This window comes from Protopterus annectens, chromosome 10.part0, assembly GCF_019279795.1.
Source record: "Protopterus annectens isolate FY-2018-M chromosome 10.part0, PAN1.0, whole genome shotgun sequence".
In the NCBI taxonomy this organism is placed as follows: domain Eukaryota; kingdom Metazoa; phylum Chordata; order Ceratodontiformes; family Protopteridae; genus Protopterus; species Protopterus annectens.
In genome coordinates, this window is record NC_056744.1 from 157,243,182 (window position 1) to 157,259,463 (window position 16,282).

The window sequence follows — 16,282 nt, forward strand, 5'->3', positions numbered from 1 at the left end:
ATATTAACAGATCTGTAATACAATGTAACTAAATTATGAAATCCAAGGAGGGCGACTGAACAGATTCTAACAAATCTGAAAGATGCCCATGTAAACAAACACATTTGACTTTAGTTCAGCAGGTTTCAGTGATGAAAGTTACTAAATATTACCAAAGTGACAAAAGAGAGCTTGTCACAAGACAAAGTCCTAGACTACTTCCCTTTGACATTGACAGGTAGATATTTGAGTAAAGTAGCAGTGCACCTCCCCCCCCCATCACCTACACAGCAGATATTTATGCACACCGATCCAAAGATTGTACTATTATAGAGAATGGTGAACAGTTCCCAACTCTGTATACAAGTTTGTCCCCCTCTTCATATAGGGTTGTTCCCCTTCATCAGTGATATTGCCACTAGCTACACAGCATGTCATTTGACCAATTGCACACCTATAAAGAAAGGAAACTGAATACCAATGGGTTCACAAGTTCTCCATTATACAATGGAGGTGGTCAGACAATATTCAGAGCAATTCCATAAGCATCTAATTCTAAAGAGACAATTAGACAATGGAACAGAATAGCAGTCCAGGCTCAGTAAGTCGCTGCTGAAACTGTAAATGCACTGGCAAAATCAACATCAGTATAATCAGAACAAGTAAACGTTAGGAACAGAGAACTTAATGAATTCTGTCAGGAAATTAAATATGCAGGAAAAATATTATGAACAGATAGTACAGACTAATGCTAGAACAAATGTCAAATTCCATTAATGTAATTTAAGGACCACAAATAATGATGGTAAAGGATAGTAAATCAGCATACCACATCAGCTCACAAAAGCAGTTATAATAGCTGCCTCTTAACAGACAGACTAAATAAATACATATCTAAAATAAAACAGAAATCATACAGAAACAGAAATCAGATTAAAAAGAGTTTATACCCTAGGAGTCTCATCCTCCAATCATACTGCAGGCATCTGGCATCCAAGTTCCTCAGTAAGACTAGGTTAGAGTGAATGTTATAGTTATCACATAAAGATCTACATAATCCAAAACTATACTAGGATATCACAGTGAATAGAAATTAGTGGAAAAAATTTATAAAAAAAGTTACTCACCATTTTTACAAATTCCCAAGGGGAAAAATTCACATACAGCAGCCCCAGATTCTATGGAAAAAGAAAAAGGAAATATGCATAAATTAGTAGCACATGGTTTACACACACATAACAACATAAAAAAAAAAAACAAACACATTTCTGTTTAAGTATTATCAAGTCAAAGGGCCAGCAAAGATCAAAATCAAGCAGAGTCATGTGTGTCTGTTTAGGCAGCGTGGTCCAAGGCAATGAAGAGATCTTACAGTCATGTCAGAGAGAAAGGTTCAAGTTTGGGACAAGTGGCGATAGGTTGTTAACTTAACAAAATTATTCAGTTCATTTCAGATATGGGTCAATCCTGAATTGTGCACTCACCTGTGTCCTCATTTAGAAAAGTTGTATTATGTACCCATAATTTCATAATGGGGAATTAAGATTTTTTCCCCCATTACTAATGAAAGGACCCAGGAGGGATTTGCAGCCTGACGATATGTTGAAGTGAGATGAGAGACTAGTGCTGGGTGTTGAGCAGTAATGGATGCCATTTCTGAGCACGAATGAATGAAGAGCATTTTTTTCTCATTGCCATTAGCCTCTGGCATACAGGAACAACGGATATAAGATTAAGGAAGCAGACAAGTGGACAATGCCAACTGGCAGCCTTAACATATGGCAGTTGTAGGTACAAGAATATACACAAACACAAAGTCCCCTTCCCAACCCCACCAGAATCCTGGGAAACTGAATTTTCTAAATATCTTATTCCTGTTTCTTCATCATTAGCAAAAATTTCTCATAAGGCATTGCTGTCTCCATTACACAGAGAAAATGGCTGCACTTCTAATACATGCAGCCCCCTCCATTCCCAACCCATGAGAATCACAGACACAACACATACACCTATAAATATGTGTATACCATTTACACAAACATTGCACGTGTATATACAAACACACACATGGCTATATTAGTCATCAAAAACCCACTCCATTGAACAACACTTCACCAATGCAATTACACTGGCAGAATCTTTAAATCAAAAACATACAAAATGACACTTATTTGGGGTGGGGGATGATTCCCCTATACCTCCATGACATATACACACACACACACAGATTTTAAATATACACACTATATATATCTATATCTATATTATATACACACACACATACATACACACATCTATATTTAAGTGTGTGTGTGTGTGTGTGTGTGTGTGTGTGTGTGTGTGTGTGTGTGATATGCATGTTTTATACATCTCACAAACACACATATAAATAAGCACACACACAACCACATACATATATAGGGTCTATATTAGAACATCGAAGTATTACTACTTCAAATGTACTAATATCGAACCCTTTGCATCAAATGCTGAAAATAGCGAAGCTGCAGAATATTAAATACTTTCCTAGGGAATGTATTCAGTGAGCTGTTTCTGCAGCTTCACTATTTCCTCGACTGTGGAGCGAAGGTTACAGACCGGGATAAGGTGAGTGTGCGATAGGGATGTTAGGGAGCGGGAAAGGTAAAGGTGAGAGTGTGTGATAGGGACTTTAGGGTTAGGGAGTAGGTAAGGTGAGTGTGCGATAGGGAGTTTAGGGTTAGGGAGTGGAGAAGGTGAGTGTGCAATAGGGACTTTAGGGTTAGGGAGTGAATAAGGCGAGTGTGTGGTAGTTACAGATCTTAGAGTTAGGGTTAGGGTTGGGTTAAGGTAAGTGGATAGCTAGTAGTGTATTTATGGTTTTGTGAAGTGTATGTGTGTGGATTATGTATTTTGGTGCATTTGCGTTGTATTTATGTTTGTTGGAACAGCAAATTTTTCCCTGGGAAAAAATTTGCTGTTCTGAATGTTCGATGTTATGGCGTTTTGAGTGAAATGGTTCGATATTAGAACATTCGATGTAATAATACTTCGATGTTCTAAGATATATATATATATATATATATATATATATATACACACACACACACACACACACACACACACACACACACACACACACACACACACACACACACACACAGCTTTATTATGTTTGAATGAAACACAAAACGTTGAAAATACAAGCAAAGCAAGGCAAAGCATCTTCAAGTAATAACTGATATGCTGATAACACAAAGATAAAAAAAATAATGTTCCATACCAGTTGACAATTTCCATTTCAAACACACACTTCAACCAACTCCACTGAACCCATATATCACACAGACAGACAGAAGTGCAACTTGGACAACTGGATGGAAAACCAAAAATTCATCCCTGATTTGGCACCTATGTCTCTAATGAACACAAGTAACCTGTAAATGGTTCATCTCTCAGGTGCTAGCTTGTAAATGTTTCATCTCCCAAGTCCCTGTTTACACTTAAGGGCATCAGAACTTGTCAGAGATCTGTAATGCATGAATATATGGCTAGGCTTAAAAAGGCCCTTGTGGTCATTAGCCTAGTAAACACCTATGAACCTTTCTTATCCATAAAGTATTCTGTTGCATCCAATCTATCAGCACTCCAAGTTTGAAATGCACAACAGTTTTAAGAACACAGCTGGTCAATAACCTGACTATCTATCCAGTTTCCACGGCGTTCTTGAAAGGACAGTTATTTAAAGCCAGGGTTCTCAGTTAGTCCATGCCAGCTTCTCTCATTTATGACCACTACCAGGGTATTCATTTATAAGGACTTGAAATTTTCTTTATAAAATGAAAGCTCATTTGTTGAGGCATATTCTGTCTCTCCCAAATAGAATTTCAAGTGCCAATTTATCTTCTTCAGAATACCCACCATGGCAGTGTCCTGTGTTCTTTGATGTATTATCCAGTTTTCATTTACATTTAAGAAAGACAACTACCCATTAAGAGCAGACTGTGAACACTGTGACAAGACCTACAAAAGCAGTTTAATGTGTTTTTCTGATTCAAATACCTCTGAGGGTGTTTCAGCAGATATCAATAAGCTCACAAGTGCCAAAAGAAAATATGACTTGCCAATACAAAAATCTACACACAGAACAATATTAGAAAAAAGAATATTGAACCTCTCAACCATTTAGAAGGCCACTGAACTTTGATAAGTAACACACAAGGAGAATCAAAACGGCGGGGGAAAAAAAAAAAAAAAACAGTCAGACTGACAGGCAAGATGCTGCACACCCCATTAGCTGTGAAAATACTATGTAAAATCCTGTAAAAATGTACTTTATTATATAACACTGAACTTTAGGAACATGGAGACTGAAATAGAAAGATTTAATATTAGGAACACACAAGATGAACTAAAAATGGAAAAAAAATACTAAGCTGTAAAACAAATAAAACAATAATTAGGAACACTATAAAATGGAAATTCTTAAGACTATCCACCTAACAAATGACGGTATAAAACATATGCAGAAACCAAATAAAGCAGATGAAATACAACCATGAGCATGAGACTATGGAATCCACCCACAACCCCACTTTCCCATTTTTGTACATGGGTCGAGGTCTTACATCAATATTGACCATTGTCTATTGCCATTGTTTACACCACTGGGTGGCTATCCCCGCCTCAGTTGTTTTGTATTACACACACTCACACCTATGGCCAATTCAGAGTGCCCAAGCCACTTAGTGCATGTCTTTGGAATGTGGGATAACACAGAATGTATGCATGCTACTAAAGGAAATGACAAGAATTTCAAATTTTATTAATTAGAAAGGAAAAAAATGACGTGTCTAAATTCCACTAGGGGACTAAAACATCTGGCAGATATTAATGTATATGAAATCAGCAAAATGAAAATACAGCCAGAGGATGGAGGGTCGCTACATATTTTACACTTCTGCAAAATGCAGCAATCAGAGAGTTGTTTTTTTACAAATAGCAGAAGAGTAACATCATTATCTGTATACATCCACTTCACCCCTTCCCCCCAAACAAAAAGAAAGTTTTTAAACATTATGGAAGACATTTGGCAGATATTTCCTTTCCCAAATGGAAAAAAGTCACAGAACCAGTTACCAACAGCCACATTAAGAAGGAAAAAAGCAAATGTAAACAGGGCCTGCTAAGTTAGTGCTACTGGCTGCTGGACCTCCCACATTTCCTAGAGAAAGAATGCGATGTAAAAAATATTTTAGTCATGTCTGACTGCCTGACATGATAATAATTTTACTATCCAGACTTACTTGTCACATCTATGCACATCCCTCTTTACATGTATTAAAAAGCACCAAATCCTGATTAACTACCACTGAATTTATTTTTTTAATTCGGTTCAACAATTATGACAGCATACCTTACAATAGATAACAAGGAGTAGATACTTTGCCAGTTAAGTTACAGGAGTGCACATAAATGTTCTATTTTGGAATGGAGTGGGTTGGAAGTAGTAAGAATCAGCAGGAGTCTGAACCGGCTAGCCTGCATACCAGTAAGGAAGAAAAAAATCTCTCTTCCCACACTCCTGCTGTCATCATATAGCAGATATCAGTCAAAGCCATATTCTCAGCCGTTTGATGCAAGTTATGAGGGGAAGTCTTCATATTTATGTTAGGGATTTACTGTTCCAGTCATTTTGCAAGAATTATTTGACAGATGTACTGCATCGGGCCAGTGATCAGATACGGACATTGCTTACAACTATCATGATTAAAGCAAACATTTAAACCAACTGCTATGACTGACTAGTCCTGTACAGGCAGGTAAACAGTGGATAAGCTACAACTTTAAGCTGGACAGCCTCGCCTACAGGCTTTGCATTTTAAACTGACCCGATAAGCTAGTTTACCAGTATTATAGCATTTTGCTTTTCCACTCCACTTTGTGGTCGTCAGTTTAATAAAATGCTGCATTCAACAGCACTGGTGAGTAAAGAACAGTTACTGCTACTCATGTCCACCACTTTCCCTTCATGCAGTTCTTATTAATTTAGGCCATTTGTTTTATTCATTACCCTACAACACCCTGCCGCTGGTTTACAACCTTACTCAGAAAGCCAACAACAGTATTTAAGCAATTAAACCATGCAAGGATCCAGAAAGAGCGGAAAAATCATTAAATGGTATTTTTTTATACAAAAATGACAAACTGTGCTACACTACTGAAAAAGCAGCTCTGTCAGGTATTAAGGCAAGCTGCATAAGGAACCTCAGTTCAGCTGATTAAACCCAAGTGGCAGTGACCCATATTTAACACCATTAGAAAAATTATCCTTGGCAAGGACAAGCAGTAGGTCCACTATCAGTTTTGAGGTTTGCTGGGCTGCTACCCTAACATTTACTGCCCTCATGGCTAAAGTCCACAATATCTTGAAAGTTTTCAGAATGATTCACAATTGTACTAAAAAGCAAATTAATGAAGACAAATAAACTATTAATAAAATTTTTATAATAGTAAGCAACCCTAAAAATTCTGGATAGCCATTAAAGAAATCTTGCATCCCAGCCATAAATTCAACCCTATCCACTCTCACAATAACTCATCACTTAAAAATATAATGCAATTCAACTCTTATTTCATACATAGTATTGCATTTCTAAACAAGGATTCCCCAGCATCTAATGCAAACCCTGCCCACCAGCCACATATTACCACATCCACTTAAACCTTAAAAGCTGTATCCACATCCTATATAAAACCATTCAAACGAATAAGCCATGCTCTATTTGATGGCCTTCCAAGTGAGTACCTTCAAATAGCAGCCAACAGCTGATGGATTTAGATAGCTACTGATGCTATTTCAATGCAAAAGAGTGGAGCTGTTAGACTGAAGCTTAGGCTGAAGGCTTACAAAACACTATCACCACCATTCAGGTAATAGAAATATGATAGACATAGCATCAGTAGCCATCTAAAATCAGCATTCCCTTGCCTTACTGCAATGTCAGCTGGTAAGTCTTGGTTAATGCTATCGGATGGTCTGCAGCCATCTTTTATGTACTGACTTCAGCTGAACAGTAAATACCTCTGCTGAAGCAATTAAATATTGCTGTTTTCGATGTTGTGTCTTCGCTGTTTTGAGGTTTTGTCCATTTGCACTTTTTGATGTTCTCTCTCTCACACACACACACACACACACACACACACACACACACACACACACACACACACACTTGTGTGATGACCTACTGAATCTGACAGTATACAGAACAAGGAAGTCATTATGACAAGTTTGACCAGAATTAATAAGCAGGTATTCTATGCCTGCTAAATGCAGTTTGATGATATGTAGTACCTGCAGAGACTTTTCTGATAGATAGATTTAGTTACATGTTCAGGTTGTGTTTTTTACATGATTAGTTTCTGTGATCCTTGCTGTAACATTCTTTGAATACATTAACCAATGTACTACACACTGAAGGACTAATATTGCTGCCTTACATTGCTTGGATCTTCAGTTTGCTTCTGGACTGGACTGCCATCTTTGTAGTCTGCATGTCATCCTTATCTCTACATGCGTTTTTGCCAAGTGTTCAGATTTCCTAATACATCCCAAAGGTATTCAGATAGGCCAATTTGCAATCTTTTCAACTGAAGGCAGTTGTGGGTTTAGTGTGCCTGTGTACCTTGAGAAAGACTGATGTCGCACCCAAGATTCATGCTCAGCCTTGTAGAGTGGAAATTTCATGGTTAACAGGAAGTTGCAGGAGAATTGGTTAAAGTGGGTTATCAGAAAGTGAAACAAAAATCTTCCCTCAGGGGTCTCTGAAGACATTTGCTCTTACAGTGCATATTTTGATTTGCTCGTTACATTATGTGGAACAAATCTGTATACAAGTCCTAAGGATTTTAATTCTATAATAATATCACACTAGGCTTTGACATGATTTTGAATCCTTTGCATGCCAAGGTAGGTTATCCTATATAGATACTGAACAAAACCAAGGAGATTGTGATGGTCTTAAGGATGTGTTTTCACTCGTTTGTGGTATTTTTGTTGGTTTCTAAGGGCACAGCTGTCCACAATCCAGCATCAACTGGCAGATTATCCTCGTTCTGCGCAAGTATAACTGAATTCTTCAGATATGATACAGATGTGTTTTATAGGCAGGAAAAACACAACACTGCAATGAGGCACACTTCGTGACTGGTAGGAGGTATCAATTTGTGCGCTGTCTAAAAGAAACAGTATTTCTGACTGAAATATTAAAGAATCACAACCCTTCTACCAATGTGTTTTTTTTCATGCATCACTTAGCAAATTTGCCATACCCTCACTTTAGGCTTCATGCCCACTGAGTGGTGCGCAGCTACAGTTATCCCACTCCACAAGGGGGAAGCCACCTTGGATCCTGGGAACTATCACCCCATCAGTCTGATGAGCCTGATCTGCAAGGCCATAGAACTTATAAACAAAGACATTGGCAACCTTAAAACACTGGACCCCACCCAGTTTGGGTTCGTGAAGGGCCGATCTTGTCTCCTGAACCTGATTGACTTCTTCAAATTAGTCTCCAAAGCTGTGGACGAGGGTAAGACAGTCCACACAGCCTATCTGGACTTTGCCAAGGCCTTTCACACCATCCACCACTCTGGAATCATAGATAAACTTACTAAGCTGGGCATTAATCCCTACGTCACTCGATGGGTTGCCAACTGGCTTACTGACAGAACCCACACTGTAAAAGTAGCCGACTCCAAATCCAGCTCCAGACAAGTGGAGTACCTCAGGGTTCAGTCTTGGGACCTCTCTTGTTTGGAATCTACTTCTCTGAAGTACAGGCCAACACTAAGGGACTCTGGCTAACAAAGTTTGCAGATGACTGCAAACTGGGAGCCATTATTGAATCCCCAAATTATGTTGATACTCTACAAAAGGGCCTTACAGAAACAGATGCTTGGTGCCAGAGCCATGGGCTCAAGCTCAATGCCAAGAAATGAATAGTTATCCCTTTTGGGAAAAAACATGTACCCATGAATTACCACATAGGTGGCAGTACACTAAACACCGAAAGTGTGATAAGAGACTTAGGGACACAGGTGGACAGTGGTCTCACCTTCAATAACCACATTGCCACAGCAGTCAGAAAATCCTTCTATGTGGCACACCTCATCACTAAGGGCTTTTCATCCAGAAAAAAGGAGGTCATTGCCCCACTGTACTCATCCCCTCATTAGACCCATTATAGAATACAACACCCCATTTGGTATGTACCTCTCAAGACATCTGCGACAACTGGAAAGGCCGCAGAAGTACCTCATTAAAAGAATCACAGGCCTAAAGCAAATGTCCTATGCTGACTGCATTAAAAAACTCCAGCTATACTCTTGTCACATATCGTCTACTCTGAGGCGATCTCTGCATAACATACAAGGCCATTTCAAACCAAGAGCTGTTGGACATGCTACACTTAAAAGGAATCCCAATCCCTCAGAGCCACACGCTTCAGGGATCTAAACCTTGTCATCACAACAAACAAAACATGCTGGAGGGATAGGTTCCTGACCCAGAGACTCCCCAGACTCTGGAATAGACTGCCCATACATGTCAAGCAGAGCGGCTCTTTGGCCCTCTTCAAAAGGAACCTTGATGATTGGATGGGAGAAAGGAAATTCACCCCAGGAATCACGTCAGTCACCCTGCTAGACAAGGGTCCAGGGAAGTAAATAGTGTGGGAAGAAATAGCCAGGGAATTGTTATGGCTAGGCTTGTATAAGCCCTAGGGCCGATAGCATAGTACCAACCTATGAGTATTATTCTTTAATGGGTGGGGCTCTTCTCCATATACGAAGATAAACAAAACATCTGTGTGTGGCAGAGCTAATCCAAATTTCTAAGCAAGCCTGTATTATTACACTGCCCTGAGTGGAAAGATTCTGCTTCAGAGATACAGACTACTATGAATGACCTATACTGAGTGACATCTGCTGAAGGTCAGGGACATGACATGGTCATCTTGAGTGCACAGTGTTTACAAGACAGCAAAACAGAATGTGCAATGCATCTCTGAGGGTGTTGACCAACCCTTTCCACTTAATCCAGCCCAATGTAACCCCCCTCCCCATTTGAGGCACTCAAACATCTTTGTATAAAATGCTATTACAAGAACATGACATAAAGGAGTCATCCTAAAGAAATAAATTCAGAACAAACATACTGTCAAATAATATAAAATGTTCATGACAACTTCTAAATGTTCAGTGGTGAAAGCACGATACAATTATTGGGACATAAATACTCAGTTGTGACAATCTATAGGTCTTAAAATGAGAACTATAATAAACCGCAAGCACAAACTACTACCTCTGCAATTAATAATCCCAAGCATAATGAATACTGTATTTTTAAAATACCTACACGAATAAAACACAAGACAAGCCCACTAAAAAATCTCCTTCCCAACTCACCCTTTCTTATGCAATGCAACAGAAAAAAAGACTGCATTAATAAAGGCTTTCCACAAATGCTACTAACCCAGTGAATAGTGTAAAGATGGACTCTCCAGGGGTGGGAAGTGGGTCCGTCCTGAAGAAGCAGTATGGGACATGGGTGGCTGTGTACACCAAACCGGATTTCCAGTGTTGCACAAGGTTTTCTTACTAGCGTTTGTGTTTAGACATACGTGTATGCCCCAGGGGAAGAGGAATCTGCAGCCATAGTATGTAGCTATTTAAGAAAGAAAGGTAGTGGGTAATCAAAGTGGAAGCAGGGTGATATCCCATGATGAGTACGAGTCCTCTCATAAGTCACTTTCTCTAAAATGATTTTTTGTAATTATTCAAAAAGTTAAGTGATATTTCTCTGTTGAACTTTGTTTTAGGGCCATGATCATCTGACATTTTGAGGTATGATGTTATACCACCATTGTATAATTATTAAGCATTTGAATGTTTGACAACTGCAAAATGTATTCATAGGAATTGTTTTCAAGTTAATAATGCATTTTTTCTGTTGGTGGGTATTCATGACTTAGTCTTTTTGACTTCTACTGAACGAGAATGGGATTCATGAATGTCTTCTGTTTCCTATCATCCCTTGTGTCAGACGCACAGCCTTCATGGGTAATCACAGTTTAAGAAGCTTTCGCTGCCCCGGCATGCACAGACAGTTGCTGTCATTGTGATGTGCAGTAGCACTAGTTAGTGGTTTAACAATGTGGTTTGTAACTTTCAGTCTGTACTATATATGGGGCAAAAATGAAAACATTGTGTAGCTGTTCAAGTGACAGCACCATTTCTCTGCACTAGTAACAGCAGGAGACCCTCTTACAGTCCTCTCCTCAGTCTGGTAGGGTTTGGATTTAGCTGCTTTCTTGTCTCATTGTTGACTGAAAGCCTCAGCCTACGCCTAATTTGCCTGATAGTAATTGGAATCCTAACAAGTCCATCCTGTCTCTCTGAACTTCCAGTGTCTGTCTATACACCATATGAAGTGATCCAGCACCACCTCTGTATCCCACCAGGCAGTCACTGTCCCCCATAGTCTGCTCATTCTGTCATCCTTCCTTTCTCCTAAATCATAACAGTCTGACTACAACTGCTGTACACTCATTAGCCAAGCAACATTTGATCTGCCTCTTTCCCAGCTGACAGAAGAATGATTCCCCCCACCCCCTGCAGCATCTCTAGGAGCTTGAGTAGAGTTTTAGCAAGTATTTTAGCCCCCAGATTCCCTACATGTACATGTACATGCTTTGAACTCTCTTCGAAGAAGCAGAATGTTTGCTATGTCTGTGAAAATTGGGTACATAGCAATTTGAACTCATGTAAAGGGATATACTAGAAATACTTGTCATTATGATACTTTCGGGCATTCCGGTATGCATATAACAAGTTATAATTACATATAGACATAGTTATTGATATAGACAGCGAAAATTGTTAAATGTATGTAAACATTGCTAAAACTAATAAAATACTAGAAAATGTGTATGCTGTATTTGCTCTTAAATATAAGTATACAAAGAAACATATTTCTGTCTATAAATTTCTAAATTTTACAGCTGGCTAAAATGCATCTGAATACCATAGAACTACAAGTGAAAAAAAAAAGTTTTTACATCATAAAGAGAGTAGTTGTATGCGATAGAAAAAACTCTCCATGACTACGTTTAACACACAAGTGACTGGCACTTTACAAAGTGTGATCACAGATGGGCATTTTGGGTTATTCTTATTCAAAGACTGGCAGTATAATTCTGAAATCATTGTATCTTGGAGACATGCTAAGTTACAGAAGTTTGTGAAGTACATCTAGGCATCTTTAACATTATAAGTACAGGTTTTCATTAACATTTTACTCCTGCGTTTTACTGATCACACTTCTGAATGTTGAATATACTTGAGGTAAGCCTAAGTCATGACATAGGTACATAGAATTCCATTCAATGGGTGGCTAAATACATGTAAACCTTGTGGAACTTTTACAAAACTGAAAGTTATTTTTTTACTTCAGTTGCTGTTTCAGTGTGGACATTTTGAGAGAGACAAATAATGACACTGAATGCATTCTGTTGAAAATGATGTCTTTCCCTAGCAGGGCTTTGTATCCACCTAGCCTCTTACTTTCTGTACAGTACCACCTTTTGTTAGTTACACAGATGAATGGGCTAAAGAAAATCTTGTGGTCAAGATTACACTGCCTGTAGTCCATGGGTACAGTCCTGAGCTTTGCTTAGTGGGTACATGTCTATCCTCTGTGTTTCAGCAGTACCGACTTAAGAGACAGTGCACAGGGAGTTCATGGGATGGGAAAATGCAGATAAAATAAGAGTTCTGCAGCTCTGTGAGAGGGTCTTTGGCTGAAGCAATACTCCTAGATCAGAGTAGTCTTGCATTACAAGTGACAGCATCTCCCATTCCACAGAAAAATTCATTGCACTTTCTCTTTTAATTCTGGTGGCAGCAATTTTAAAAGACAGAGACATCTGGGCTGGCAATCATATAATTCCAAATGTTTGGAACACCCAATGAACATATAACAGACTAAAGAAGGGTTAGAAATCAGGGATTTTACATATAAATATTTTGTCAGCGCAGCAGGATGGGCATTTCCAGTTGTACAAGCAGCAGGTTGTAATTAGGGAGGTACACAGACTACCAAGATTGAAAGTGAAAACTAACAGACTAGTTACTCTAGAATTGTTCAGTTGGTTTAGATCTCCTGTAAATGAGGCAGTGTACTCCAGTGGTGCCAGCATGCTTGAGTGAACTAGAAAGCTATGCTTCAAATCTCTCCAAGAACAATTACTTAAAAAACACTGTCATGATACTCAAAGTATATTGCTTGTGCTTACTCAACTTGTCTAAACATGGGCTAAACTCTTGACTGGGCTTATAAGAGCCTCAAGGCCAATATCCCAGTAACCTCCTACGAACAGCAGAACTATGGAAAAGCCAGAGGGTGCTAAAACAAATATCACAGTTTCCTAGGCCCTGCACTATAAAGAGCAAGTTAAACAAAAATGAAGGATCCAAACGTCTGTAAATTCAGTTTTCCAATACAGTGTTTTCCTCTGCACAGTAAAACTGAATGAAATAAATCTCCTCTATTGTGGGTGATTTTTATTTTATTATTTAGAGGCATAAGCAGTTAAAAAGTTTGTATTCTTACTTACTATCCATTCCAACAAATGGTAATGGCATGGCACCTCTCTGTGTAGCAACATCTCTTTCCAAATCAAAGGTGAGTTTCTCTACACCAGCAACTAACTCCTGCATCCCTACCAGCTCTAAAACCTTAGAGTAAGCAAGTCTGGGAAAAGAACAGCAAACAGGATTCTCAGCTTTCTCCCTCCTTCTCTTCATCTTTGCTCAGCTCTGTCTTAAAGAGGCAGGTACACACTCTACTGCTCAATAGTGAACGTGAAAGAGTTTTTCCAAAGAGTGGATTTAATTTCCTTTCACTTCAATTCACTTTCATTCTTTAATAATCGTAACACCAATTGCATGTTTCTTAATGAGCATTACTGCAAGAAAAAACTTACCAGAAGTTCTTAGAACAGTTAACTAGACACACGGATAGGGAAATTAGTAAATAAGGCAGGAATAACCCAGATTGCCTCAGGTGCTGTTAATTGCTAGGCTCTTTTTCTGTTTCTTTCTCTCACAAACATGCAAACAATTTATTTTTCCTTAGTAGTTCCAACACGTCCAAAGGCTTGGTCTTTTCTCAATAGAAATTATTATTCTTGCCTTTTATGTATTTACCATGTCATGTAGTTATCAAGCCATCTATTTTCTTACTTTACTTTTGCTCAGGGAATTTCAATTTTTGGCCCCATATGTGAGATTATTCAGATCCACCTGCTGAATATTAAGAATATATTTGTTTTTGTCATAAGTGACACTATGGGGACATTGAATCCAGTGGTAGTCTGCTAAATTAATCTTTGTGTGCTTTGTATTACTAGCTGTGTGCTTACATCTGCATCAAAGTGAGAGCTGATGAAAAGGCTGCTGTAATGACATCTCCACAAGTGAAGTAAGCAACTTTTTATAGTAGATTCAAATTCTTTCCTGGCATGTTACTAAGAACACCAAATTAAAGCAAGAAACTTCATCTGCACACTGAACTGCCTGTGCCACATATTGGGTGGTAATTTTGGTGTCTGAGTGTTGCCTCCTTTGACTCTATAACTGACAGCTTATCAAATAGCAGCTCTCCATCAGGGCAGATGGATACTAGAAGCCATAGACTGCAGCAGAAGAGGGAATGAAGTTATCGGTTCAGAGCATAGACTCTGAACTGAGAGGTTTGGTGTAAACTTCAGTCAAATGGTTGACAATACTGTACCCTCTGCAACAAGAGCTACATATCTATCCTTTGCTTTAACTTCAGTAATCTTTCCAGCAAGGCCACTTACCCCAAAGTGATTATCACTAGCAGATAACAATGTGGGGCAGTGGTCAGTACTAAACCTAAGCCTTAAAGTGAAAATAGTTCACTAGAGTTTTCCCATAAACAATCTCACTACTATCACAGAAACATCATAGAACACTTTTCAGGAAGTTGATTGGCTCACTTTAAATGTGTACATGGCAGGGAAGATTAAAGACAACACTGTTATGAGTGATATATTGAAACTGTCACATGAAGCCAGACAAATTATTGTTTAAGGTCCACTGTATAGAAGCTACTGGCTTCTATAGTTATGGGAGTATTCCAGAGTCATTGATTATTATAGCAATAACCCATGGCTAGGTGTGGATAATGCCAGATTTACCCATGGTTGGGTTGGTTTGGTCAAGAGGGTGAAGCACAAGTGACCAAATCAAGCCAACCGTGGGTAAATCCAGCATTACCCACACCCAGCCATGGGTTATTACTATCATACAATAACATTATTTAATTAAAAATTGTTTACTCTTCTTAAATGATGTCTTTGTATAATGGCTCTGTGGTGTTCTTCCACTTTCTTTTGGTATCCTGCTGCTTTCTTGATGTACTTACATTCCCATGCTTACACAATACATCAGTGCTTTGGAAAGGAAGCAACAGAGAAAGGAAGATCTCTGTTGCTTCTTTTTTGAAAAAAAATAAGTTTTGAAATCCAGACAGTTCAGAGGTACAAGAGAGACAGGGCAGAAATACAAGGAAAATCAGGTATGTTTCTTTACTTTTGCCTACAGTACCTGATTTTTCTTGTATAGGTTCATAGGTAGGCACTAGGCTATTGGCCCTGGGGCCTATACAAGCCCAGCCAAAAAAGTACCCTGGCTTTTGCCACCCAAGAAAATTATTTTCCTGTGCCACTGTCGAGCAGAGCCACAGAGGTGATCCCTGGGGTGAATTTCCTATTTCCCAGCCAATCATCAAGATTTTTCTTGAAGAGTGCTAATGAGGAGTTTGTTTGATATAGATAGGTAGTTTATTCCAGAGTATGGGACGTCTCTGGGACAGGAATCTATCCCTCTGGCATGATCTGTTTATTCTGGTGACAAGGTTTAGGTCCCTAGAGCGTGTAGCTCAGAGGGATTGGGATTTCTTTAAGTGGAGCATGTCCAACAGCTCTGGGTTTGACATAACTTTGTATGTTAGGCAGAGATCACCTCTGTATTTTTGCCCCGTCTCTCTCTCGTACCTATAAACTGTCCAAGTTTCAAATTTCATACTTTTTTCTATTGGTATATGCTCAATTTTACATCAGGCACGCTAGCTGGGCTGACCAATCAGCGTGCACATTTTTGAATGTTAATGACCAGTCATTGTACTCATATCTGCTCCTGTCCACTAATGGAAATGTACAGCATTTTGTACCTAAAA

The 16,282-nt window shown here is 38.8% G+C and overlaps 1 protein-coding gene across 2 annotated transcripts in view; it reads right to left on the reverse strand.

Moving 5' to 3' along the window:
- Positions 1–13,917, reverse strand: part of CPSF4L (cleavage and polyadenylation specific factor 4 like) — a 498,262-nt gene extending 484,345 nt beyond the window's left edge. The window contains exons 1-2 of one of the 2 annotated variants that reach the window (XM_044085126.1): positions 13,635–13,917; positions 1,107–1,157 (exon numbers count right to left, since the gene is read on the reverse strand). In XM_044085126.1, the coding sequence (XP_043941061.1) occupies positions 1,107–1,157; positions 13,635–13,824 (241 nt within the window). In that variant the 5' untranslated portion in view covers positions 13,825–13,917. The remainder of the gene's footprint in view (positions 1–1,106; positions 1,158–13,634) is intronic. The other variant, XM_044085125.1, reaches the window with a different exon arrangement.
- Between the last annotated feature and the right edge of the window lie 2,365 nt (positions 13,918–16,282).